The sequence below is a fragment of the Pectinophora gossypiella genome, chromosome 13 (assembly GCF_024362695.1).
Source record: "Pectinophora gossypiella chromosome 13, ilPecGoss1.1, whole genome shotgun sequence".
Lineage (NCBI taxonomy): Eukaryota > Metazoa > Arthropoda > Insecta > Lepidoptera > Gelechiidae > Pectinophora > Pectinophora gossypiella.
In genome coordinates this window covers 12,652,958-12,679,719 of record NC_065416.1, presented here as the reverse complement: position 1 = coordinate 12,679,719, position 26,762 = coordinate 12,652,958, and the positions used below count along the sequence as shown (strand labels likewise).

At 36.2% G+C, this 26,762-nt stretch overlaps 2 protein-coding genes across 6 annotated transcripts in view; one reads left to right on the top strand and one right to left on the bottom strand.

Annotated features, from left to right (window-relative positions):
* Positions 1-26,762, top strand: part of LOC126372180 (calmodulin-A-like) — a 294,155-nt gene that overhangs the window by 223,193 nt on the left and 44,200 nt on the right. The gene's annotated exons all lie outside the window — the stretch shown is intronic.
* Positions 355-26,286, bottom strand: LOC126372194 (troponin C-like). Its single transcript, XM_050017861.1, has 6 exons — positions 26,154-26,286; positions 26,032-26,062; positions 20,741-20,884; positions 7,616-7,732; positions 1,194-1,325; positions 355-476 (listed from the first exon to the last, which is right to left on the bottom strand). The coding sequence occupies exons 1-6, from the start codon at positions 26,160-26,162 to the stop codon at positions 448-450; spliced, it is 462 nt and encodes a 153-aa protein (XP_049873818.1). The 5' UTR covers positions 26,163-26,286; the 3' UTR covers positions 355-447.

Here is a 26,762-nt window from a genome sequence, read left to right as displayed (position 1 = left end):
GAATGTGACGTCTGACATACGATTCAAGTCTAATGTTCGAGGGGGATGAGGTAAACCTAGCTCAGCCGCTGGTGGGGAGCGGGGAGCTACCAGTATTATCCTCCTCATTCATATTCGAAAAAATGTTTATCAAGTCGACCATAAATATTTTAGCTATAGCAATACTAGAATAGTATTGATGGTCTATGGCTAGTTAGTTAAGAAAATTTGTTATTACAAAATGGTGTAATTTGTTGTGACATAAAATAAATATCGTGATTCTATACATTCTCGTTTTTTCTATGTTCGTATCGAGCTACTTGAACCACTTAAAATTATATATGTAGGGTAAGTTCAAAAAATAAACAACAAATCTTTTCAATATAATTAATGATACAAAGAATTAGTAAAGTAACTTATTTTCACGGTAAATTTTCTTCACTTGTTGTTTCTTTGTTCTTCTGTTGACTAATCGCCCGTCATCATCTCCATAAACTCTGAAAACAGATGGTTGTTTGTATTAATGGAGATGGAATGTTCCAGAATGAGATATTAATTTAGATTTATGTTTACTATGTCTAAGAACGCAACGGAATGGATTTTAATGTGGTCTTAAACTATTTTTTTTTTATAGACTACGGGACGAGTTTGTGTGTGTTATTTTTTTTATCTTGAAGGCTAAATTAATTTGTGTTCATTGATTGAAAACTTTTGCACTTAAAAAATGTATGATACTCGAAATTTAATGGATGATTATTTAAACTGTTTACGTTACATTATCGTGTCTGATTCCTACTTTTTAAAAAAAACTTCATCACTAATTTAAGAGCCACGATCTTGTCGGTGTAGCAGTCATCATGCTATTTTTTTAGGGAAAATAGGGCAGTGGCCTTCCGCCTAAAAAAAAACTTAGTTTACTAGAATTCAACGCAACTTTCAAGTTATATTATTTTACATGTAAGTACTTACTTTACATGAGATTAAATAATATAACTTAGTTCTTACTCACTTGCGATAGATAGTTCATCTTGCGATGGATGTACCGCTGACTTCTCCAATTGGGATATAGTAATGTTCTAATCTAGTCTAGCCTACAAGATCCCACTCCCGGGTAAAGGCCTCCCCTTCCTCTTTCTATTTCTTGCGGTCCTGTGCGTACTCCGGCCAGTCCCATGCTATGCTCATGTTATGAAAAGTAAATCCTGTCAACTCACCATCAAAGTCAACAGTACCAGAGTCGTCTGTGTCGATCTCTGCAATCATCTCGTTGAGCTGATCTGGAGTGAGCTGGTCATCCAGCGCAGCCAAGATCTCGCGGAGGCTCGATGTGGGGATGTAGCCGTTACCTGAAATTATAGTGGAGATGGTTGATTTTACTGCTTCTTATGGTTGGTTGGTTCCCGGCGTGGGCCTATTTCGACTTACAATACAATACAATACAAAAACGCTTTATTGCACATATAAACATAACACTAAAAACAATTACAAATGTGACTAGAGAAGTACAATAGGCGGATTTATTGCTAAATAGCAATTTCTTCCAGGCAACCTTAGGGTGAATGAACTAATAATAAATAAATGAATGATAATTGAATGGGGTAATGGACTTTTGTATTAAACTAATCACAGGAATTTAATAAAAAAAAAAAATAAGAATTCATGTTTGGATCATAAAATGATTGTCACTTGTTCAACGGTGCAGGACGCCGTCAGAACTTCCTCCGTGGTCCAATAGTCGAGTTTTAGGATCCGGAGGCCTCGGGTTCGAATCCCGGTGGGGACATATCATAATAAACACTTTGTGTGCCCTGGTTTGCTTAGGACATTACAGGCTGGTCACCCAATTGTCACAAAAGTAAGGTGGATAGGTATGCTTCGGAAGGCACGTTAAGCCGTTGGTCCTGGTTACTACTTACTGATGTAAGTGCATAGTCGTTGCATGAGTATTGTCGAGGGGGGGTTCAAAAATACATTTCAGAAGAATGTAACTTTACCTGTTTTGCTGAAGTATGTAACCTATACTGGCTGCAGCGCGGTAAGCGCCAATTCTACGGCGAAACTAAGCTAATGTTGGTTTTAGAACCCTAAATAATCGTGAAGTACCTCCCAAAAGCAATGAAAAAGCGTGCTTTTGTAAACGCTACACAAAGTATCGCATATTGCTGGATCGTATTTCATAGGTCGGAAATTGCTTTATGTTTCGCGGTTATATTTCACGATATAATCGACAATAACAATGGATTTTCGCATTTTGTACAAGCCTATCGGTTTATTGGGCTTATAAAATTGTGTATTTAGCGATAATGGCGTTGTTCTCATGATATTAATCCTATTCTTCGTATAGAGAACGTATATAAAATACATATACAAGATCAAAAGCTATATTAAGTATAATATAACAAATATCTGGCGGCCGTACTGCTAAACAGCAATTGCGCAGCAGCTATTGTGCTTATTTTATTCGTCTGTATATACCTATGGTGAGTTTATATTTTGTGCAATAAAGAATTATTGATTGATTGATCTATCTCTCAACAGCTCTACATTAGTCATTAATTTAGTATATAAAGACGAGGAGAGAGAACCAATATACACGCAAGAAGCATTCAAAAAAGTTCACCATTACTAATTTAAGAGCGCTCACGCTCTTGTCGGTACAGCATTGTCCATGCTACTTTTTAGGGAAAATAGGGCAGTGCAAAAATGGTCCGAACCATTTATTTCTAATAATAATAATGACAGTCCCCCATAACCTCAATATCCCGAGGATTGTCTTTGGGTGCACTCCCATAGTGCATATAGGGATAATCGCCGGTTACTGTCACACAACATTTGGTGTTGGCTTCGGGTCCACGCACGCCTTCCAAAAGTCCGGGACTCCATAGGCCCGAGATATGGGAACGACATACAAATAATAATAAAAAGGTTTATTTGGGTAAAACCCACGACACACATATACAACAATAAAATATACACACATTAATATTTAGTTCTAGATTTTTGTTACGAGTAAAACGGACTCTCGACCCGGAACTCGCAGGTTTAAATCTACAAGTACATACATCCCCCCACGAGTAAATACAGATGCATTAATTTAAACGCATTCAGGTGTAAATTGAAACGTTATTCCCGTTAATGCACAGAACAGTTCGCTACCAATTACCGTCACATACAAAGCCTGTGCTAAATCCGCTAAAACGAACGACAAATATTTTCTGAACAGTGATATATCCATCGCATCTTCATTATGGCGGTACTTGTTGTTCTCGAATGGTGAGATTGTTGTGATAAAAACATGCCGACTTTTTTCAAAAAGTTTTAAGAACAAGTTTTTGCTCCCAAATCGATCGACTGAAATATTTTGAACAATATGATTTATCTTTAAAATTCTTTAATGATGAATTCTTTTAAATCGATACGCGTTCTTCTTCTTCTATCGTGTGAGGTGGATGACCAACCTGATCAACCCTGGTGTCAGGGTTACTATTGAGCCGCCAAAGGCCCCTGACTTGACTCATGTAACGACTGTGCGTTGAAAAAACAAACAAATTTATATTTTTGAAATAAAAACAGTCCTACTTTTTTGGAATAACATTGTAGGTCACCCCAAAGTGTAATATAATTTTATGACATGTAGAAATGGCGTGTATAGGTGTTATGACGGATATTGTCTCATTTCAATAGGTGATTAAACAGCGGAGTTCAAATATCCGGAAAACAACATGAACTCACTTTTTCATTCGTTTCTGAGTATACGATAATTGGATTCCCGTGGTAGAACAGAATATTTGGCGCGCTTCCAACGAATCGATTGCGCGCGTTTATTGCAAACAATTATCTGTAAAATTCATTGTTTTCTCGGACATAAATCTGAACACATACACATACATTTGTTCCGATAAAACACACATATTTGTATGCACAGCGGTATGCGAAACAATTTCACAAAACCATTATCTGTGAAGTGTTAAGGCATTTCCTTTTGCGTTGGCGGAAATCAATTTATTTTGTGAAAGCTTTTATTAAAACGGTATTTTTTGTGCTTTTATTTTTTAAGGGTTGAGGGTTGTACCGGTATCAAGTTTAAATGTTACAAATTGTTTTTACTAGTCTTCTTCTATTGTGTGGGTTGTGAGGTGAATTACCAACCTCATTAATTCTGGTGTCAGGGTTTTAATTGAGCCCCCGAACATGGCTCATGTAACACTTACTTACTTACATCAGTAAGTAATAACTGGGACCAACGGCTTAACATGCTTTCCGATGCACGGATCATCTTATATTCAGACAATCGGGTGATCAGCCTGTAATGTCCTAATCAAACTAGAGATCACAAAGTGATTTTTGTGATATGTCCCCGGATTAGAAACCGGGACCTCCGGGTTATGAGCCCAACGCTCAACCACTGGACCGCAGAGGCCGTTTTTACTAGTAACAAACATCTAGAAATAAATGGTCCGAAGCCGTAGTCTAATTTGCATAAAATAATATAAATCAAATCAACATAACTATTCAAAAACCACTTCTGTAAAAACACCGGACCTATCAAATCTTAGGTAAGTATAATTATAAGCAGACTTTGTGAAAATGGGATAACGCTAAGGAAGTGTTGTAGAAATTACGTTAAATAAATATAACGCAATTAAGCAGCGTGATAAATATTCCTTTCTCATCTCTCTTCCAAATTATAATAATATGTGTGTAACAATTACAAATAATTGGTTTTTTGGAATTTAAAATGTAATATTTAGCGTAATAACACACATACTAGGAAATAACTCTATATATAAATAAGAAAACCCGAAATCTATATCTTCCGCAAGAACTTTATACAAAGGCAAATATTCTACCGCAACATACATAAACATTTTACGACTTAACTCAAAGATAATAAGCTGATTGCCCATTGAACATAAACGGCTGTCAGGGTTGAACTTCAAAAGATGTCTTCAAAGGCTAGGCTAACATAACAAGCAAACTGCCAACTGCTGGGATCTTGTTCTTGTTCTAATTACCTATAAACCTGGCCAAGTCTAGTCATATAGATAATGAATTAGCGCATAACAAAAATCATCAAAGTCAACTTGCAACCACCCTTAGCATCGTAGTTCTAAACTGATGCCACCACATAGCCATTACCATCACAAACTCAAATTTAAAAATATCTTCATTTGTTAGGTAACATCTTTGGTGAACGTCGAGTCTTATAAGGAAGTATAAATATCTTCAAATCCCAGCTGCGTAAACATATCATGTGTACCATAGAATAATCTTGTAAAACTTTAAGTAAGTAACTAAATGAACAACCTGTATCTGTGAACGCCAATCCCTTCCTTTAACTAGTTTGTCGATGAGCGATAGGTAGTCATACTTCACTCACACTTGTAAACAACGTATCAAAGCGATGTATTTCTTGTTATTGGTAAATTTTATATGCATACCCTCTCTGCCTGCTCAACGGCACTTTATCTATCTTTTGTAAAAACATTTTCTCATGTTAAGTGACTATGTATAGTTTTTTTTATGAGAATAAAGTTCTTTAAACTGAAGTGAAGGAATTGGTCCTTGATAGACAAGAATGAAGAATGCTACATCAACAAGAGTGTTGCTCTTTTAGTGATTAGTGATGAACATCTTTGGGCGGAGGGAAACCACTGTCCTATTTTTCCCTAAAAAGTAGCATGGAAAATGCTACACCGACAAGAGCGTGGCTCTTAAATTAGTGATGAACATAGTTACGCTTTGAATCGTCAATTTTTATATAAATATATTTTTCTCTCGATCGTCTCATCCACCTAAAACTACTGAAGTTTCTCACAATCTGTATAGTCATTTTGGTTGTTAAGTTTTCACCATTTAGTGATGTTATTCATCATCATCAGCCGTACGACGCCCACTGCTGGGCATAGGCCTCCCCCAAGGATCTCCACGACGATCGGTCCCGCGCTGCCCGCATCCAACGGCTTCCCGCGACCTTCACCAGATCGTCGGTCCACCTTGTAGCGGGCCTACCCACTGAGCGTCGTCCGACACGTGGTCGCCATTCCAGAACCCTTCCGCCCCAGCGGCCATCGGTTCTCCTCGCTATGTGTCCTGCCCACTGCCACTTCAGCTTTGCAATTCTCCGAGCTATGTCGGTGACTTTAGTTCTCCTGCGGATCTCCTCATTTCTGATTCGATGCAGCAGGGAAATACCGAGCATAGTTCTCTCCATTGCCCGCTGAGCGACACCGAGCCTCCTCACGAGACCCATAGTAAGCGGCCACGTCTCACCGTTATCTCAGTGATGTTATTAAGGTAGGTATTTTCGTTGATGGCGGTCAAGTTAGTCTACAACATTATTAAATTACATTTCGTTAGTATTTAGAATACGTTTGTATTTAAGTCATTCTTTATTCGTTCGCTCTTTCTTCGTTTATTCGTTTTTTTTTTCGTTTGTATTTATATAACTATCGATTACAAATACATTTCGTAGTGTATTTTATATTGTTTAAAAGGTATTCGATAGCTTGGTTTTAGTATTTGATCACACAATAGTCTTGTGGGGCTTGTTTTCCTCTTTGTAGCGTGCAGTCGGGTATTTTTACTTTTTACTTTTTTACAAATTGTCCGCAATTTATCGTCGAACTGTAGTTTATCGTGTTAGGTTTTGTTAGAGCCAAAACAAGTTATTTGTTGTTTCGTATAAATTGCTTTTAGTGCAAGTTCCGAAGTATATTCTGATGTTTGTGCAAACAATAGTTCTGTACGACACGACAGCTTATTTTTGTTATCAGATTGGCAATTTGTATGAATGCCGTGAAATGTTTGCGTGTTTGACACACATATTTCTAGATCTACTTTAACTTTAGCAGTTTTCTATCGTGTACCTATTTTCCTTTAAGATACTTTTTAGGTTTTTTCAAGAAACCATAACTTACGTAGTTGGAAGTTGGAATTTCGGTTCGAGCTCTAAACCACTGAATTTGGCTTTATGACTTTGAATTCATAGTTGGATCATAGATTTTTTTTTGTTGCGCCATCCCGCATTTGGTGGTTGCCTGGTAGAAATTGCTCTAGAGCAATGAAATTTAGTTCTATGCGATAAAGTATATTTGATTTGATTTGATTTGATAATTGATATCACTTGGTTTCCAGGATTTGTGCCTGGTTAATGGCAAGAGGCTCGCCCCCTATTACATGAGGTTTAAAAATAGCTGGCGAGGAGTTGATGTACTATTGGTGTACACCTCTGTCTACACCTTTGGGTTACAGGCGTGATGTGTACTTTATGTCACCATAAATTATAATTGAGACTGTATTGATGGAGTCAACAGATACAGAAAGCTTTACGGCTTTTTAATAAAGAGTTAGTCCAATATTTTCCAAACAAGCTGGCCACTTTTTTCACAATTTTAAAAATATCATTTTCAAGACTAACCGTTTCTCATGAGATACTTTTATTGGGTTAGTCAAGTTCTTAGCTAAGAAATTATATCATTTTCTGGACAAAAACGTTCCTTGCATTGTGTAAAATGAAGAGATATGATAACATGGGGGTTAAAAAGACCACATAAAAGTACGCAATGCCAAAAAATTACAAATAGCAATATTGCTTTTTTTAGCTGAATTGCTTTGATCCCTCTGTACACTTTACCTTCTTTATCGTACAATCTGAAGGCTTCCTTCAACTCCTTCTGCAGAGCCTCGTCATCTTCATCCAGGAAGTGAGTCGCCACGCGAACGAACGAGTCAAAGTTCAGTTTGCCACTGTCTGAAACACACATATTTTAAACTGACATTACTCACTTTACCATGAATAGGTGTCTATGCTGTTTATCGTATGATCACCTGATTGTCCGAAAGTAAGATGAACCGTGCTTCGGAAGGCACGTTAAGCCGTTGGTCCCGGTTACCACTTACTGATGTAAGTAAATAGTCGTTATTCTAACAAATGTGGAATGTGAACAACAAGAGTTACCAGTTAGTTCGAAAAGTCCTGACAAAATAAAATGTAGATAATTATAGAAAATATATTAAGATCCTTTGCTGGATTCAAAGGAGGCAGAAGACAGAAATAAGGACAAATATGGAGAAAGGCATAATAGTTGCGTTTACTGCTTAAGTAGCAGTTTTTTTCATCAGGTAACCTTTTAATCGGTAATAGGGAAATAGTAAAACTATGCAAAATAGCTCAATGTTTACAACTTCCTACGCACGTTCACATGATATCCTCTAGATGAATGGCGTTTGTGTCAGTACATAAATATGAGGTTAAACATCTGAGATGTACACAAACGCGAAATTCGCGACGCGGAATTCTGAGAATTTCATTTGCATTCGCGCGAATTACGGCGAATTAGAGGAGACATTTTAGGTATTCGCACTGAGGAACGCTGGTAGGTGTAATGAGGGCTGCTCTCTCAGCCTTTGAATTGACATTTCCATACATACATACTTAAATAATTTATTGTCCATTCAACCATGATTTCCCTTTTACATGTCTCAACATGAAAGGTGTTTGTGATTTCACTGAGATCGTGCCTCGTATCTTAAAAGTCATAAGGCCGACTGTCCTTTTACCCGCCATCAGCGAAGCAAAAATAATGGTTATGAGTTTGACCGCTATGTCTGCATGTGTGTATGGACGTCTGTTCCAACCTAACTTCTATGCCACCGGTCAGAATTTAACAAATGAGGTGTCACTAGAAGCGCCTTGATTGTCCGGTGGTTATAGCCTATATGTCGTCTCTAGAGGACATAAACTGCGGACGAAAAAAATTTCGTGTTTTTTCCATAGTCGGGTTTAAGTTTTAAAACTTTTTAAGTGTAATAAACTAAAATAAATATAATTTTATCTGGAATTTTCGGCCTACGGAGGTTATGTATGACTTTACCAAAAATATCAAAGTTTTCTTCTGAAAATCATGTGGCTTTATATATTCCAATAGGAAATTACGCCCGTACGTTAACAATAAATTGCATATTATTTTTTTCTCTCTGAATACCTCTCTGTGTTTAAGTAACATATTTCATGTGTTACGTGGAAGGCACTATAATTAATTTTGTCATGTATGAGCATCCCTTATTCAATTCACAAAATTAATCACACGGAAAATCCAAATTATGTCAGTGTAGAATGGACTTAGTAAAAATGGCGTCGCCTTAAAAACCACGTAAGCGCCATTTTGAAAAAAAAAAAAACAGTCGGATGTGATTTTTGTTAAGTAAACCTTGCAAAAGACAAGCTGATTTCAATACAGCTAAAAATGTAGTTTAAATATTGAAAATTTTACAAAACATAAAAATAATTGTAGTAATAGTTTTTTTTTTAAGAAAATACCAATAAATGACGATTGTTCAAAAAAGTGTCTACGTGGCTTCCGCTATAAGGAAACGAACAAACAAATCAGAATAATGCATTCAACAAATTGAACTTGAATAAAGTTGTTGAAGGTCTTTACATCATTAGAATATACGTCATTTACAGTATGGCTGAAGAGAAGAAATGTCAAGAAACTGCAACAGCACGAAGACAATACGGCATATTGTTGCTCATCATCATCAATTTAACCACGCTCATATCGGTGCAGCATTTTCCATGCTACTTTTTTAGGGAAAAATAGGGCAGTGGTTTCCCTCTTGCCTTCCGCCCATATTGTTGCTACAATCAGAATATTTATAGAATTTGACATAGGAGTACATAATACATATTTATATATATATGAGTATCTAAGTAGATACCTACTATACTTATGAGGGAAAATTATACTTACCGGAAATAACGTCTCAGGCACGCACGCACAGCTCGTGCGCTTCGGTACAGAGCTCAAAATTACACAACAGAGGGCGCCGCGGGAAAAGGGGGTGGTGGGGGGGGGGGTCACTTCCGTGAGATATCAACTTGACTCGAAATAGTAGGTACGGTCACGAGTACTAATATGTATAGTATACACTTTAAAACCATGTCACATTAACTTTTTGACAAATTAAACTGTAAGTCTCATTAAATGTCAAACATGATAGTGCGACAGGGTTTTAAAGTGGGTAAATGATATTGCTTATGACTGAACTACTTTTTGTTTTCTCATGTGTCTCTAGGGTTACTATAGAGCCGCCAAAGGTCCCTGACACGGCTAATGTAACGACTAGGTTTAGGGAAGTAAATAGCACCCAGGGCCGACTGCTTAACGTGCCCTCCGAAGCACTAATCATCTTACGTTCGGACAATCGGGTAATCAGCCTACAATTTCCTAACCAAACAAGGCATCACTAAGTGTTTTTATGTGATAAAATGTCTCCATCGGGAATCGAACCCAAGACCTCTGGACCACGGAAGTAGTTGACCAGGAATGGCAGGCTACATTTCTGTGCTTAAATAAATGAAATATTTTTGTATTAACCGTAACAAGCAACATAGCCCAAGAAATATCAAAATATTACAAATAAATAAATTAAATTCAAGCATTTTGCTCGTTCTAGGGAGTTACGCAAGAAAATATATTATAAGAAGTTGAAAGTTATTGGTAAAAATCTCATGTGATATATGGTTTGGAAACTATCTTAATTTATTACAAGTGACTCCAACTTGTTTTCTACCGAAAGCGCCTAGCTTTTCAGTTTATATCGTCATTTCATAAACACAATGAATTTATTAAACACAAAAAACACAGAAGGGAAGTCACAAGAAAAAAGAGGAAGGGGAAGACCAAGAAGAGCTTACATGGAACAGATTAAATAGAAGACGAACATCGTGTCTTATATGGTAGTGAAAGAATTGGTCTTTCATAGACAAGAATGGAGAATGCTTTACCAACAAGAGCGTGGCTCCTAAATTAGTGACGACGAAATTTAAGTACCCTAAATAGGTGCCTATTGTTTAAATAGTTGTAAACTACTTTAACATAAAGCATTGGCTATTTTATAAGGTTTTAATCTTTCGAAAGCCGGAACGCGGATCTCGACCAGACACAATGTAAAATCTATTGTGTCTGGTATCTCGGCATATGAGAGGTTAATCTAATCAAAATTTGTACTCATTCTTTATACGTCTTTTAAACTTGTTTCATAACAAATATTTCCCTTCACTTCAATAAAAATCACAACATGGTAGAATATTTTATTTGTCTTCTACCATTCTCGGTCGGTCTAATAAAGCTCAGTGCAACATGGGTACTAAGTTGATACCTTTTGAATTGAATATTAACCTGGCCTCTGTGGTCCAGTGGTTGAGCGTTGTGCTCACGATCCGGAGGTCCCGGGTTCGAATCCCAGTGGGGACAAATCGGGGACAAATCACAAAAATCATTTTGTGATCCCTAGTTCGGCTAAGACATTACAAGCTGATTACCTGATTGTCCAAAAAGTAAGATGATCCGTGCTACATTATATTGTAGATAGAATAGAATGAGTGGAATTAACTCGTGAAGTTCCTACGCACACTCACTGAAGTAGTATCCTCTAAAAATTGTCGGATAGCCAGGCCGCCGATCGGACCTGAACCTTTCTGCGGGATCTCGAAAAGCACCTCCAGATACCATCTCGGGGTACAATTACAAGGTGAATCCAAAGAATTTTGGTCCAATTCAGTTAGCCTGAATCACTCAAAGCAACCGATTAGACCTTTTCCTCAAAAATTTTCATCGGAGGTCCTTACTCTTACCAGGGGGCGGGTAAGGATCTTAATAAGGGCCCTCACGGGGCATTGTAGACTCAACAAACACCTCCACAGAAAGGAGCTGACCGAGTCCCCTTTATGCAGATTCTGTTTAAAGGAGGATGAGACGCCATTACACCTGCTGTGCAGCTGTGAGGCTCTCATACACAGTAGAAGCCTAGTACTGGGGGGCCACATAATGGATCCCCAGGAGGTCAAACAGCTTCCTTTCGATCAAGACGCTCGATCTAATCGAATGCATTGGTCTAGAGGAAGAGTTTTAAATATGTATAGGGATTTGGCCACAATAGATCTGGCTAGGTCGCAGTGGCCGTTCGGGCTACGTTAGTTCGAGCGCTCTCAGACACAAATAATAACAATAATTCTATAAAAAACTGACAGACAAGCTACCCTTTGTATGTGTTCTAGACTTTCGTGTCGAGTTATGTTACGTTATTGTACATACAACCAGCTTATCTCGTCGTAATGTGCACAACACTAAGCTTTATACGTTAAGATAATCCCGTATTACGGTTAAACCGCCAGTTAAGATCTTAATGTTAACCTTAAACTTGGTCTCAACACTAGTTTGAGCAGGGTCGTAGTCAGTCACGTGAATGCTTGCGTGATTTTTTATTTGTTATTTTTTTTTAAAGCTTTCATTAGAAGATAGCTAAGCCAACATATTTCAAATAAATAACAAAAAAGTAAAAACAAAACAAGATTCTTAATAAAATAACGTTATATTTAAAGTAATAACTATGTAGGTATAGTAAAAATCGCGACCAAAAAGTAAAAAATAAGTAAAATTCGCCGAATTTCTTAAAAAAAAAAACATAACATAGGCTATGTGTTTTTGTGTGTGTTTCTTTCCGTTGTCGGATCAATGACTGTCGAATTCATGTTTATGTTTGGATCATAAATGATTATCACGTGCTCAGCGGTGAAAGAAACAACGTGAGGTAACCCACATTCCCGAGAAATGCATTTTCAGAGGTATGTGACCTGACCTGTATTAGGCTGGTTTTCCCTTCGCGGGTTGGAAAGTCAGACAGACAGTTGCTTCTGTAAAAAATCGGACCTGTCAAATCTTCAGATTATGTAAGCGGACCCTGCGAAAAACGGGATAATGCTAGGGAGATGATGATAAAAATCGACCTGTCCCTGGCAAGTTAGGAGTAGAAACCTTCATTGACTCCACTTTTATACATGTTTTCTTTCTTTCAGCTCTAGGTAAAGTACATGCACCATAAATAGAATATTCAAATTCAAAAATATCTTTATTCAGTAGGTAACATAGTTACACTGTCAATCGTCAATTTTTACATAACGAACGTCTCATCCGCCTAAAACTACTGCAGCTTCTCACAACCTGTATAGCCGGGGAAAAGAAGCTGCAAGAAAATCCTCGGCACAGGGAGGGCCCTCAGCTGAGGGAACTTCTAGAGATACGTTCTTTAAAAAAATAAATAAACATAAAATATTATTATACAATTGAGTAATTTAGCTGCCTAATATCAGTTCTCAGACAGTTAATCCCATGCATTCATATCTTCTAAATAATCACTAACTTTATAATAACCTTTTTCGTAAAGATTCTGTTTAACTACTTAGGATTAATACTACGTATAGAACGGCAACTCTTCACTCCCCACCAGCGACTGAGCTAGGTGATGATGGCGGGTAAAAATATAAAATCGTTGTTCTGTGGCGAAGTAGTCTCCCTCTTACTACGGCTCTGTTGACCCCCCGAGGCCACCCGACTAGTTAAAGTGATAGACCAACTTTATAGTTTGACTCGGGGGTCCTATTAAATTTATTGTCCACACTTGTGCTACTGAGAACATACCTAAGACAAATGGATACATGAGCGTTACCGTTTAATGTCCAAGTGGAGATGTTCCCGTTGCGAAAACTCTTTAATAGTCAGGACTTCAGGACACTTCGTGGTCCAGTGGTTGATCGTCGGGCTCACGATCCGGAGGCCCCGGTTTCGAATACCGGTGGGGATATATCACAGAAATGACTTTGTGATCCCTAGTTTAGTTGGGACTTTACAGGCTGATCACCTAATTGTCCGAAAGTAGGATTATCTATATCGGCACTACTTACTGGTGTATGTAGTCGTTACATGAGTCATGTGAATCGAACCCAGGACCTCCGGATCGTGAGCCCAACGCTCAACCACTGGACCACGGAGGTGGTCAACTTCTTTCTTTCAAGTTATTTCTTATTACGTAATATTCGCATGTATTTGAAATAGCGCCAAGATTACATTAAACAAACCGCGAAGTAGCCTTAGCACGAGCGGAACCCACGAAATGATGCCAATAAAATTCATTTCTTAATTAAATTACTTTGATCAAGAGAAGAGGCTATAAAATGGCGTATTTATGCGCTCAAAAAACGCGAATTAAAGCTATAAAGTGTTTCCTTTAGATCGTCGCGAATCGATCTCGACGGTCGGCAAAACAGGCGACGAAGATTTATCGCCGATGGCTCGATTTAAATGCGTCACCGCCCCAAACCAAGTACTGTGCGCAAAATAAGCAGTGAAAAGATTTATTACGATATCGAGAGCCAGAATTGATTCGTGAGTTATTTGTGGCTGAAACACAAAACACATTTTCGCCCGAAATAGACCGAGATAAATAAGGACGAGGACATTTTAAAATTAGAATTCGCCAGTTTAAATTGGATGCAGGAATTTTATTTATTTGCATTTCGAATTCTTGGTGACGAATTGAGGTAGGTAATTTGTTTACTTAAATTGGTCTTTTTATCAATTTTATACTGAACATTGTTGCCGACTTCAGTCTTAAATTTAAAGGGTCTTATAGAGCACACTCTACTTCACTGGTGACATTTACAAAATACTATTCCTAAATTTTTCCGACCGGAACTCGAAAGGAGATCATCGGATTTCGGCCCAGAAGTCAAAGTGCCGGCCAAAAAATAATTTTGCTATATTCCGTTAGATCTTATCCGTCTGAGTATTTATTACTATGGCACCAAAGCTGTAGGGTCAATATCTTCGGTTTTATTCGAATTAAAAGAACTGTATTTTTCATACATTTTTGATGAAAATGTAAAGTGCCGGCCAAGTAACAATAATGGTATATATCCTTAGAACTTATCCATCTGAGCATTTATTACTATGGCACCAAAGCCGTAGCGTCAATAATTCTGTTTTTATTCGAATTAAAAAATAAACTTGTATTTTTCATACATTTTGGTGAAAATGTGAAGTGCCGGCCAAGAAACAATATTGGTATATCCCGTTAAAACTTATCCCTTTGACCATTTATTATTATGGCACCAAACGTCTATGACCATTATTTTGGCTTTTATTGGACTTTACGTTTTAGTTTCTAAGTGAAAAGTGCCGGTCAGGAAAAACACATGTCAAAACTATCGAGAAGATACCTGTAAACATTATTCACTATGACAATAAACGTGTATGAACATTAGTTTGGCTGTTGTTGGATTTTTAAAATCTCGATTCTTGATTTATTTTGTTATAAAATAAAATATGACAGGCGCGTTATTTAAAGGATCGTCAGAATGTTTATTACTATGACATTAAACGTCTATGACCACTATTTTGAACTCAATTAGATTTCTCAAAAATCTGGAGTTTTCATAGATACCTACACTTTGGCGAAAAAAGTTTTATCTGGCGATAATGCAGGTAAAGGCGTAATATCGTGGTCGTCTTTGGACACATTTTTATTAATCAAAAATAGGTTTTCGTTTGACCACTATCTCACCTGATGGTGATACACGCTTTAGAAGCTTATTTTTTTTTAAGAAAAGTGAGGTACGATGCTATGTCGGCCGAGTAGCACCAAGACATTGTGATCGGCATACATGCAAAGTACAACTACCCGACTCCTGTCTTCCCTAACAGCTACTTCAGACGTCATGCCTAAATACGAGTTTCGTCACTAGATGGCAAGCTTATCTTTGGAGGGTGGTAACCATCTACGGTCAAGATGAATCAATACCATAATTCGACCTAAACTTAGGCCGTAACGTTGAGTCGAATGCAAAAACTATAGCCAACGTCATATCTAAAATCAGATAGTATTAATATAGAAGTTCACCTAACAACACACAAAACAAAAACACAAAGTATTTATCTGACTAATAACTAGTCATAGGGAAAGCTCTGCTTATTGTCATTGTTAAAATGTATATAAAAAAAGATTTTTTTAAAAAGTCTAATAAAAGCCAAAGTCGATATTTGGTAATATAGTAAAAAAATACGTTTCAAGTCATTTACCAAAATATTTGACTTATTTTGTTTCGCTGGCTGACATTTTCCCATTTGAACCAAAACGGAAAGAGAGACGAATAAAAGTCAAAATAATGGTCAAAAATGTTTTGCGCTAGATTATTAAATGTTCTAAAGGTCCTTTGTAATCCGCCGTACCGCAAGTTTTGCCTAAAGCACTTTATTTTTACCACAAAACAAAAAAGAAATCAAGATTGTTAAAATACAATAAAAGCCAAACTAATGGTCATACACGTTTGGCGCTATAGAAAAAAATGTTAACAGGCATCTACTCGATACTCTCAACATGGTATTTTTGGTGGTCGGCACTTTTCACATTTGAACTAAAACGTAAATTCCAATAAAAGTCAAAATAATGGTCATAGATATTTGGTGTCATATTAAAAAATATTGAAAAGCAACTATTAGACAGATTTGACGTATTTAATTCGATGGCCGGCATTTTAACATATTAACCAAAACGGAAAGTCCAATAAACGTCAAAATAATGGTCATAGAAGTTTGGCGCCATACTAATAAATGTTCTAACGGTCCTTTGTAATACACCTGTATCCCTTTTATTCCCAACGGACATAATATTTTTTTTTACAAAATGTATGAAAAATCGAGATTTTTAAAATCCAATTAAAGCCAAACTAATGGTCATACACGTTTGGTGTCATAGTAAAAAATGTTCACAGCAATGTACTCGAAAGGTTCGCCACATTTTTTTTCTCTGGCCGGCACTTTCGAATTTGGGCCGGCCAAAGTATGGAGAGCCGATGATCTCCTTTGAATCACTAATTCTTCTTTTTATTTGAGAAGAAGACCACATTGTCACTACCTATTTACTGAAGTAAGTACCTACATAGTCGTTAAATGAGCATTATCCAAAATTAACAAAGGGCGAATCTATTTAAAAGAAGTTTGAAAATCTAAGACCCAACTATGTGAAAACTTGCCACTGAAAAATACGAAGCAATTAGAGTCTTCTGAAATTCTGCTAACTGTTAAATTTATTGATCATATTTGAAATAGACAACTTACATGTCAATTTTATTTGAACACCCACAGTCGCATGGTCGTCTTTCGTTTCGGCTTTGCCATAATCAAGTAAAAAAGGCTTCAAAATGTTATTTTCTCAACACCATCTGTACCAAAAGCAATGAAGACACCAGTATGCCTCCGAAATCAGCGTTTAAGGTGCACTAAACCCTGGCTCAGGCACCTCGCTTATCTTCGCTCGTAAAACCACAGAATTGTTTGCATACTATAATAGATTAGCCCGTCTTAAGGGACCAGAAGGGGATGATAGACATTAATGTGAACCCTACAGTTTAGAAGCTTTGCTTTAAGTACCTACTGTTAGATATAACAGAATCGATTGGCTATTCTAATGAACGTCACAACATTGGCTTTTGCATTTTGACAGATCTGCCGCGCATTGAAGCTGTTTTAAAAAGTTATCTAGGTATAAATTGAAATGTAATCACTGATTGGCTATTTGACGGTTGTAACAATAAAATATGTTGAATATTGTAGTTTTTTATCTATTACAAGACCCGAAACACGGGCGGCCAAGATAGAGCTTCGTGTGACGTAACATATCACAAAATAACCGAAAACTATGTGTCAGGTTTCAAGTTATTCGGTTTGGCAGTTTTTTGTTTATTGAACTGTGACGTCACTACAAAAAAAAAAAACATTTATCTTCATTAATTTCAAATTTCGCGTGAAATTATATTATGACAAGTATGTTAGGATCGGAGAAAATGGAATTCCATAGTCTCTGCTTACCTCAGAGTGGGAATTAGGCATTAATTTATGTATGTGGGTTTATTTATGTATATTATGACAAAACAGCCACCATAGCGTGCCGCTAAACATATTAATGTTGATAGACAGATAGTCTATAATGACTATGTCGCTAGGTATCAAAATGAAGTTTCCAGCGGAATATTCATGAAACTAGGACAATGACTCGTCACCAAACTACACGGGCAAAGTTTCACGCAAGTCAATCTCGCATCGTGGAAATTACAGCTGACGGTAATTTTGTAATACGACCGCCGTCAACGGTTACGGTAATTAGAACCTTGAGTGATGCTGTGACAGGCTCCCGAGCAGATATTGGACGGAAAATTATCATTTATAGCGGGTTGCTGTTTTGCTTGTAAAATACAATATACTATACTAGCGACCTGCCCCGGCTTCGCTCGGGTGAAATGCTGAGAAAAAAATGAAATTATTTACGACATCACATTAAAAACCTCAAAAATAACAATATTTCTCCACTATTTAATGCATGGTATTTTACATATAAACCTTCCTCTTAAATCACTTTATCTATTTAAAAAAACGCATCAAAATCCGTCGCGTGTTTTTAAAGATTTAAGCGTACAAAGGGATATAGGGACAGAAAAAGCGACTTTGTTTTATACTATGTAGTGAAGCTGCAAATGTCCAATCAGTTTCTTGTAAAGCAATAGATTGACAGCCTGGTTGCACTTAAGACCTTCTGATTACGTGTCGTTTCTGTTATAGACCACAAACACCTACAAAACATCAATTTTATAATTATGACGACTAATGGTTATTATTATTTCACCACTGTTTACAAATAACTCGCTAGCAAAGTGTCTGATCTTTTGCTCTTTGACTGTACATACACTTTGTATGTTATATACAGTTGATTTAATAGTAGCTATAATTGTAAAGCTTTTACAATACCGAAACCAGTAAAAAAAATTGGAAGCAGTTTATCCACTTAATTCAACATAATTCAAATCTACGAATAGTCGTGCGTGTAACTAACGATTGATGAATGTGGAGGAAGCAAGAAAAGTGTGTCAGGAGGGATTCTCTTAAAATGCATAAATGTTTTTGTCATAATTTTAATTATCATAATCCTTTTTGCATAAGGCTTTTTAGCATAATAGTACTTTCCCATAATAACATCTAGGAATAATGGTTTGTTAGGTATAACTTATTTTTGGACTAATATGTATTTGTTGGCATAAATTTGATTCGCATATAAATAGCTTTCCATAATTCTTTTTTAGAATAATAGTGTTTTGTCATAATTTTTACAAGGGATAATAGTAGGTTAGGGTGCGGCGGGGGTGGCCCTTGGGCCACCCCTACGCCGCCAGCATGTTTATCTTACACACCAAAATTATACTGAATGATGACCAACAGCATGAAATAGTGTCAAAAAATATAAAAAGTCACAGTCATGTACCAAATGCAGCCAAGGAAAAGTAAGTTTCGAAAATGTTCAAAGTTGTGTCAAAACTTTTCTTATTCGGAGTATAGTTTTTATGCTTATAATAATTATGCTTATATATCATTATTGTCATTAATTATTATGCTTATAGTAGTTATGAGTTTCAAAATTATGCTTAAAAGGTTATGACAAATGAATACTATGCTTAACTTATAATAGGACAAGTAACAGTATGCCAAGTTAAATTATTACATAAAATTTTATGAGTAAAAATAGAGAACCGTGTCAGGATCGTAGCAAATGGAATTCCATAGTCTCTGCTTTCCCGTGAAATAGGCGTGAGTTTATGTATGTTAAAATAATAACTGGAGCAATGCGTGTGCAAAAGAAACAATACTGTGTTAGATTTACGGCGCACTAGAAACTCTATCATATCATAAGACATTTATTGAAAGAAAGATTAACTCAAAAAGAGGTTACATCATTACAGTATCTATTACTGAAATTATATAAAATATTACAACTCACAGAGTCCGCTCACCTAACCTGAAGTCACAGGTCCTGTGTTTTATAGAAGCGACTGCTCGTCATTGTCTTATCCAATATTGACCTCCAAATGTGATAAAGGACGAACACCTCGAGTTAATATTTGAACAACACCTGGGGCCTGTGTAATAAAACTTACAATTGTAAATTACAACGACAATTTGATGTTCATTACGTAGCTAATATGAAACTACAAAATATTCGTGATCATACACTCCGCAATGTACATCAAATTGTCATTGTAATTTACAATTGTAAGTTTTATTAAACAGACCTGCCCTGTTTTGAATGCGAACGTCTGTGTATATTTATAATTCGTTAAGAACACACAGAATTTGAAACGTGGTAGAAATTTCTTATCTCTGCCATGTTTGCGTGTTTTGTTTTCATGTTTACTAGGTATGCTTTCAAGTGATTTTGATTAAATATAATGTTTACTTTCTCGTATTTTTTCATATCGTCTGATAGAATGATAGTTGTCAATTCGTTTGCCAATCAGCTTGCGGATCTTCTTGCCCATCATGGGACTCCAATACCAGAAAGTAGCTATTCTTAAGCCTGGTCAAGCGTGTAAACCCTTACATTACCACACATCGGACGCTCCATGGAAAAACTCTTACTGTTTGCCACCATCATAAAATAAGGCCTCAACGCAAGGCAACGGCCTCCGTGGTCCAGTGGTTTGAGCGTTGGGCTCACGATCCGGAGGTCCCGGGTTCAAATCCCGGTGCGGACACATCACGAAATTCACTTTGTGATCCGTAGTTTGATTATAGGACATTACAGGCTGATCACCTGATTGTCCAAAAGAAAGATGATCCGTGCTTCGGAAGGCACGTTAAGCCGTTGGTCCCGGTTACTACTTACTGATGTAAGTCAGTAATCGTTACATGAGCCATGACAGGGGCCTTCGGCGGCTCAATAGTAACCCGGACAGCAGGGTTGATGGGGTTGGTAATCCACCTCACAACCCACACAAAATAAGAAGAATGTCTGTGTAAAATGAGGTATTTTGTATGAAGTGTCCGCGTTCAGTACCAGGGTTTGAATGAGGGTTTAGGTTTATTCTATACCGTACCATCAGTTTCTTCACTATCAAGCATCTCATCCAGCTCGCGGTCGTCGTAACTGTGTACCATGGTGTTGAGAATCGTGCGCACCTTCTCTTTCTCAATGCGGCCCTGTTTGCTCGAGTCGAACATGCTGAATGCTCGCCGAAGCACTGTGGAAAAATTAAAATCTAATTAGTAGCTGTCCCATTGAAACTTCGTGTATGTGTGTGTGCGTGCGTGTGTGTGTGTGTGTGTGTGTGTGTGTGTGTGTGTGTGTGTGTGTGTGTGTGTGTGTGCGTGTGTGTGTGTGTGTGTGTGTGTGTGTGTGCGTGCGTGCGTGCGTGCGTGCGTGCGTGTGTGCGTGTGTGTGTGTGTGTGTGTGTGTGTGTGTGTGTGTGTGTGTGTGTGTGTGTGTGTATCTGTGTGTGTGTGTGTGTGTGTGTGTGTGTATAGGTGTGTTCGTGTTACTATATATGGCCTATCTTACGAACTGCGTCAAAGATAAGTTACAGAATGCAAAATTATCAAAAATCAGACTAATTATTTTATTTACTCATTTTAATTATGAATTAGGTAAGAATGAGTACGACGTTTGAAAGGTTACATTGATGACGTCACATGACAAATTAAGCCAGTAACACATAATTGATCCCTGAAAAGCACTTAAAAGGTAATGAACAGAGTAAGCCGTGTCCTTAATCAGGATAAAAAAGAGCGTATTAAGCGACTTTTTATTTTTTCTTTACACTGAACGTTGCCAGCTTTGAATCAAAAACCAAATGCGTATACTATTTGACTTGCACGAATTTCGTACATTCCGAACAAATCTGGCACATGCAAAGTTTATGCGAGTTACAAATCATTTTCTAACCGCCCAACCGAATTTTACAAAATCAAACTTTACGAGCATGTCGGGGTTTAGTACAGCTGTGTTTGTCTTGACGTGGCTTATTGCGATTTTCCTGCGAAAGTAGACACAATATTATGAAGGTAACCAAGTTGCAAACTCTGGGCGTGTTATGAGAACCAGCTACAGGGACTGCAGAAGATGGCGAAGAGTGGAAATCTGTTATTCAAGCCCTACAACCTAAACAAAGGATAAAATAATTAGAAGAACCAAGGTACAAGATATGAAAAGCAACAGTGACAGTGATAAAAATGCATAGGATAGTTACAAAAGATATTGATTGAAATTCAAAATGTCAAATGAGACTTTTTACGAAACGCCAATACGAAAATTTTCCATTGAATTCGTATGGAAATACTGTCCGAGTGGCGTCATCAATAAAAGCGGTTAACCCAATTGTTGTAGATTTGCCTTGAATGACAAATTGATTATTAAGTTAGATAAATGGTAATTAATTATTAAAAATATAATATCACTAACACCCTGTGTAACTGTTTATGTAAATTCAAATGCTAGATTTCATGTCATCATCACTAATTTAAGAGCCATGCTCTTGTCGGTGTAGCATTCTTCATGCTATTTTTTTAGGGAAAAATAGGGCAGTGGTCTCCCTCTTGCCTTCCGCCCCAAATGACAATGGGCACATTTGTATGAAACTTGATCCAAGAACCTCCACTGATGAGATTTATATGTAACGAAAGCTTATCCTTTTCCTATGATTCTGGCAAAGTTCTATCAGATTCTGTCCCGGGGTTCTTTTTCTACAGCCATGTTTCTCCTGGCTATAAATGTGATAAAATACAGTGAGGGACTAAAATCGACTCAAGATTTGTTGCTGAATAACTAAATCTACATAGCCAGGACAAACACGGCCGTAGAAAAAGAACCCCGGGACAGAATCTGATAGAACTTTCCCAGAATCACAGGGAAAGCATAAGCTTTCATTACATATAAGTCTCATCAGTGGAAGTTTTTTGGACCAGTTTCGCCCATTCTCCTTTCATGTAAGTATAAAGTTATTGAAATTTCATCGGATCGCTCTACATCGATATATCGTCGAGCTCGTATTCGTGTCCGTTACGATATCCGGCGAAACTGCCGTCGCTTCGTACGCTCCGCAATAAAGATTGAGCCGTTTATATTGAAATCGAAAAACGATTTCAATGTAAAAATATGCAGTATTTGATTCAAGTCTTTGTATCTGAATATATTAAACTCTTTATTGTACACATTAATAATAGATAGTAATGACAAAAATAAAAAAGGTACAAACAAAAGATGGACTTATCTCTAAAAGAGATCTCTTCCAGCCAATACCGCATGGTGTGAGAGGTCAATAAAAGTGGGAAGGCACAAAGTGTATAAATAAAAGAAACATAATTATGTAAAAAAATAAACACAAGTGTCAAACAGTAAATAAATATATTAATATATTATATATTTATTTTATAGTTAAGTTATATGTTTTAGAATTTTATTTAATCTTTCCATTGTCCAAAAATATAGTTTTTTTTTTTTTTTTTTTTGTATTTTCGTCAGTGTGTCCTCCGGCATGGGGCCAGAGACTTTGTACATCCGAAAACTTATGAGACATTCATTTTTTACTCTGGAGAAGCAGATCCATGTTACACTATTGGTGTAACACTTCGTCAGCTTCAGGGTGTGTATTGTTTTTTATTGAAAGTGTTGTGTGGATGTAGTATAAGTATACAAAAATATAGTTATAATACTCAAAATACTAATCGGTTCCTCAATTAGTGTTTAATGTAGCTTAATTGCTATTCCCAAAATTCTGTGACAGAGTGCTAAATCGAAATGCTGTCTCCGATGAAAACGGGCCACTCTGTCACAATATTTTTTGGAATGACCCTGCAAAGAAAAGTATATTACCAGGATAAAGAGAAACACTAATTAGTCCTCTACACACATCTTTTGATGTTTTAAAATATTTATTGCCGTTATAATTTTAAAGATGTTAAATCCGATATATCGATAAATTTGTCTTTTTATTGTCGACAATAAAGAAGAACGACCCTTATTCGTTAGCTTACATCCATATTACTTGGTAGAGCCACAAATTGAAGTTATTATTTGTAGGTTGTATCCTATAATTGATGTATAAAGTTAATGTGATAAATTGAATAGTAAACGGATTCCTATTGCTTTATGGTTAGATTCGATTTGCTAATTTATCATCTCACCCGACGTCGCATTGGATTGTTCTGCGTATGTTCAAAACAATTAATCTCATAAAAAATAAAAATACTTACAATACAAAATAATAAACGCTAAATTAAAAATACGTGTCAAATACACGATTTTATCGCCACATGAGAAAATAAAATAAAAATTCAATTTCAATTTTCCAATTGTACATTTTTTTCCGACGATATTAAAATACCGCGGTGCATAATTAAAATGCTGTCGGAAATTGTAGTTTAAACTTGGAACAACCGTTTAATGGCTCACGGCACGCGGTGGCGTTCCATTTATTATTTGCTGCATTATTTGCCGTAACTACTAATGCCTTCAGAAAAAATACAGGGAATTCTTTTCTGTTTTTATTAATTGACAATAAAATCCGTCGAGTAGTTTTTGTTTCTATAAGACAGACAGACTGACAAAAATTTTACTGATTGCATTTTTGGTATCAGTATCGATCACTAATCACCCCCTGATAGTTATTTTGAAAATATATTTCATGTACAGAATTGACCTATCTACAGATTTATTATAAGTATGTACATTGTGAATTTACGCCCATTTTCTTATACTGATGAAAAACCTTAGAAGAGATTTATGAAATTCAATCCTCAGGAGCGGTATAAATTGAACAATGTTGCAATACAGAATATTTTTCAATTTCCAAGAACAGTACCTATAAAAATGACCCCACTGCGCAAACTCCGCGCTTTCCACCATTTCATAGCAATTAGTAACAGCGGGAACAACAAATAGTCTACAAAGGTTGCAAGTGCAAATAATATACGGAGGTAAATAATACTATGAACGTCGCAACTGGCTGAATGAAGTTGTGCCTTTGCTTTTGTGGAAGTTTTTAGTTTGGATTCCGTTCTCTAGTGTTGAGAGGATGAACCTTTTGATCTGTAAGATTTAATTTTCGGCGAGGGCACTGACAATAATCACTTTGTCGCATTAGGTGACGACCTTGTCAAGTTAAGCAATTTCTTCTAGGCAACCGTAAGGTACACACATACGTACAAGTATCCTTAATGGGGGCAGGAAGAGCCACAAAACACCAACAAAGCAACCTGTAGTCACTCCTTATTCACGCACTTTATACATAGTAAACTATTTTTAAAAGGTCGATACGTGATTACGGTACCTAATTGTATTTCTATCTTATTTAACATTTACTCCAAATATTTGTTCTAAGATAGGTAAAACTATATGGAGAGGAGACTGAATGAAATTACCACTTAATTTTCTACCACTTTAAAGCGAATAAATATATTTCATTTACATCAGATGCCCGACGTGAGATAAGGCTCACCTAACGGCAGATATACCAAGATACATAAATGTACAATAAGTCACATGTAAATAAAAAATAAACTTTTCAAGCCATGAATATCAACAAAATTAAAAACTTCACTCGCCAGTCGTGGCTGTAATCTGAAACGTGGTAGAAAGAATTAATCTGCGGCCGCCTCTAAATGGAATGCCCGCCCCGCATCACTCCAAGTATACTTTATGGAATTAAAACTACTTATCTTCCTTTGAATAAACTTTAATTCCATATAAGAGAAAATGTTGAAGTTATGATTATTTTTTAGTGTTGGTAGACCCTGCCCTACGTCAGTAAAAGTATTTTATAGTAATGAATTTATTTAAAAGCGTATATTATTATTAAATTATTGGTCGGAAATTTGGTGGCATATTAATTTAATTTAACTGGATGATAATACTTACATAACTTTTACGTCTTAAATCTTTATAGTGGTTTTAAAAACAAATGCTCAAATATTATAAATAACTAATAAGTAAAAATATCTTTTTTTGAAATATTTTCGTCCATTAATGTTAAGGTCCGTAGTCTAAATAACCACAAATCTAAATTTACATATTCCTACAGCTATTATGGTATAACAATTTGGAAATTCAGAAGCTTTGCGGTCTAGCAATCTGCTTCTGTTGAATTTTTTAATTTTATACTTCCACGGAGCGAAAGATTTCAATTTTGAGCCTGTTATTTCAATTCCAGTTGCAAGATTAAATTAACATTTTTTAATTTGTGAAAAAGCTATTAATATTTCTAGTGTCATTTGAAAAATTCTATTATAGTGTAATAATTAGACTAAGTTTTTATTTATTTAGTATAATTTAATTTGAATCTGCCAGTTTAAATGTTGATGAAAAAGTATTACAACTGTATTGTTTCATACTCACTTGCGATCTGTTCATCGTCAATTTGATTAGTCTGCGAACAATAAATCACTTTCAAATTACTTTTACACTAAAGAATAAAAAACATTTAATTTATTAAAAAACATAAATTAAACTTAACGCACCATTCTCATGTTTATTTTTCTTTTTTATGAAAAGGATTATACCAAAAGCGCGGGGTTTACGTCTCGTCGCGCGGGAAATGGAACTGGCTGGGAAGGCGTTCGAAATTTAAACTGATGCTGGAAATACTGGAATGTTATAATCAACAGTTTTGACACAATAACCGCCTACGGGTGCGTGATGCGTTAAAAGTTCTAATTTTGAAAAGCGTGATCTTGTAACGGCGGCTTATTTTCAAATTCGTTTTATTAACTCGTTGTTTGAAAACCAACACTATGTTAACTTACGTAAGTACCTTATTCAAAATACATTAAAAAAATATAATAATATACTAGGTACTGGAAGAAATAAGACTATTTTATAGCATTTAAAATGTAATTTAAAAAGAAAAAAGATAAAATGTCTACTTCAACGACCTATCTATTTATTTTACGAAGATAAAATCAGGTAAACAAACACTCTTTAAGTAAATTGCACACAAGAAATGTGAAATTAAATAGAATCACGTCGCTCCTTGTTCCATTAATGGCCTCATAATAGAATTGCTTGCTCTAATCTTTTTATATGTCGTGTTTCTTTTGTCTCCATGCGTGTCTGATTAAGGAAAGGTC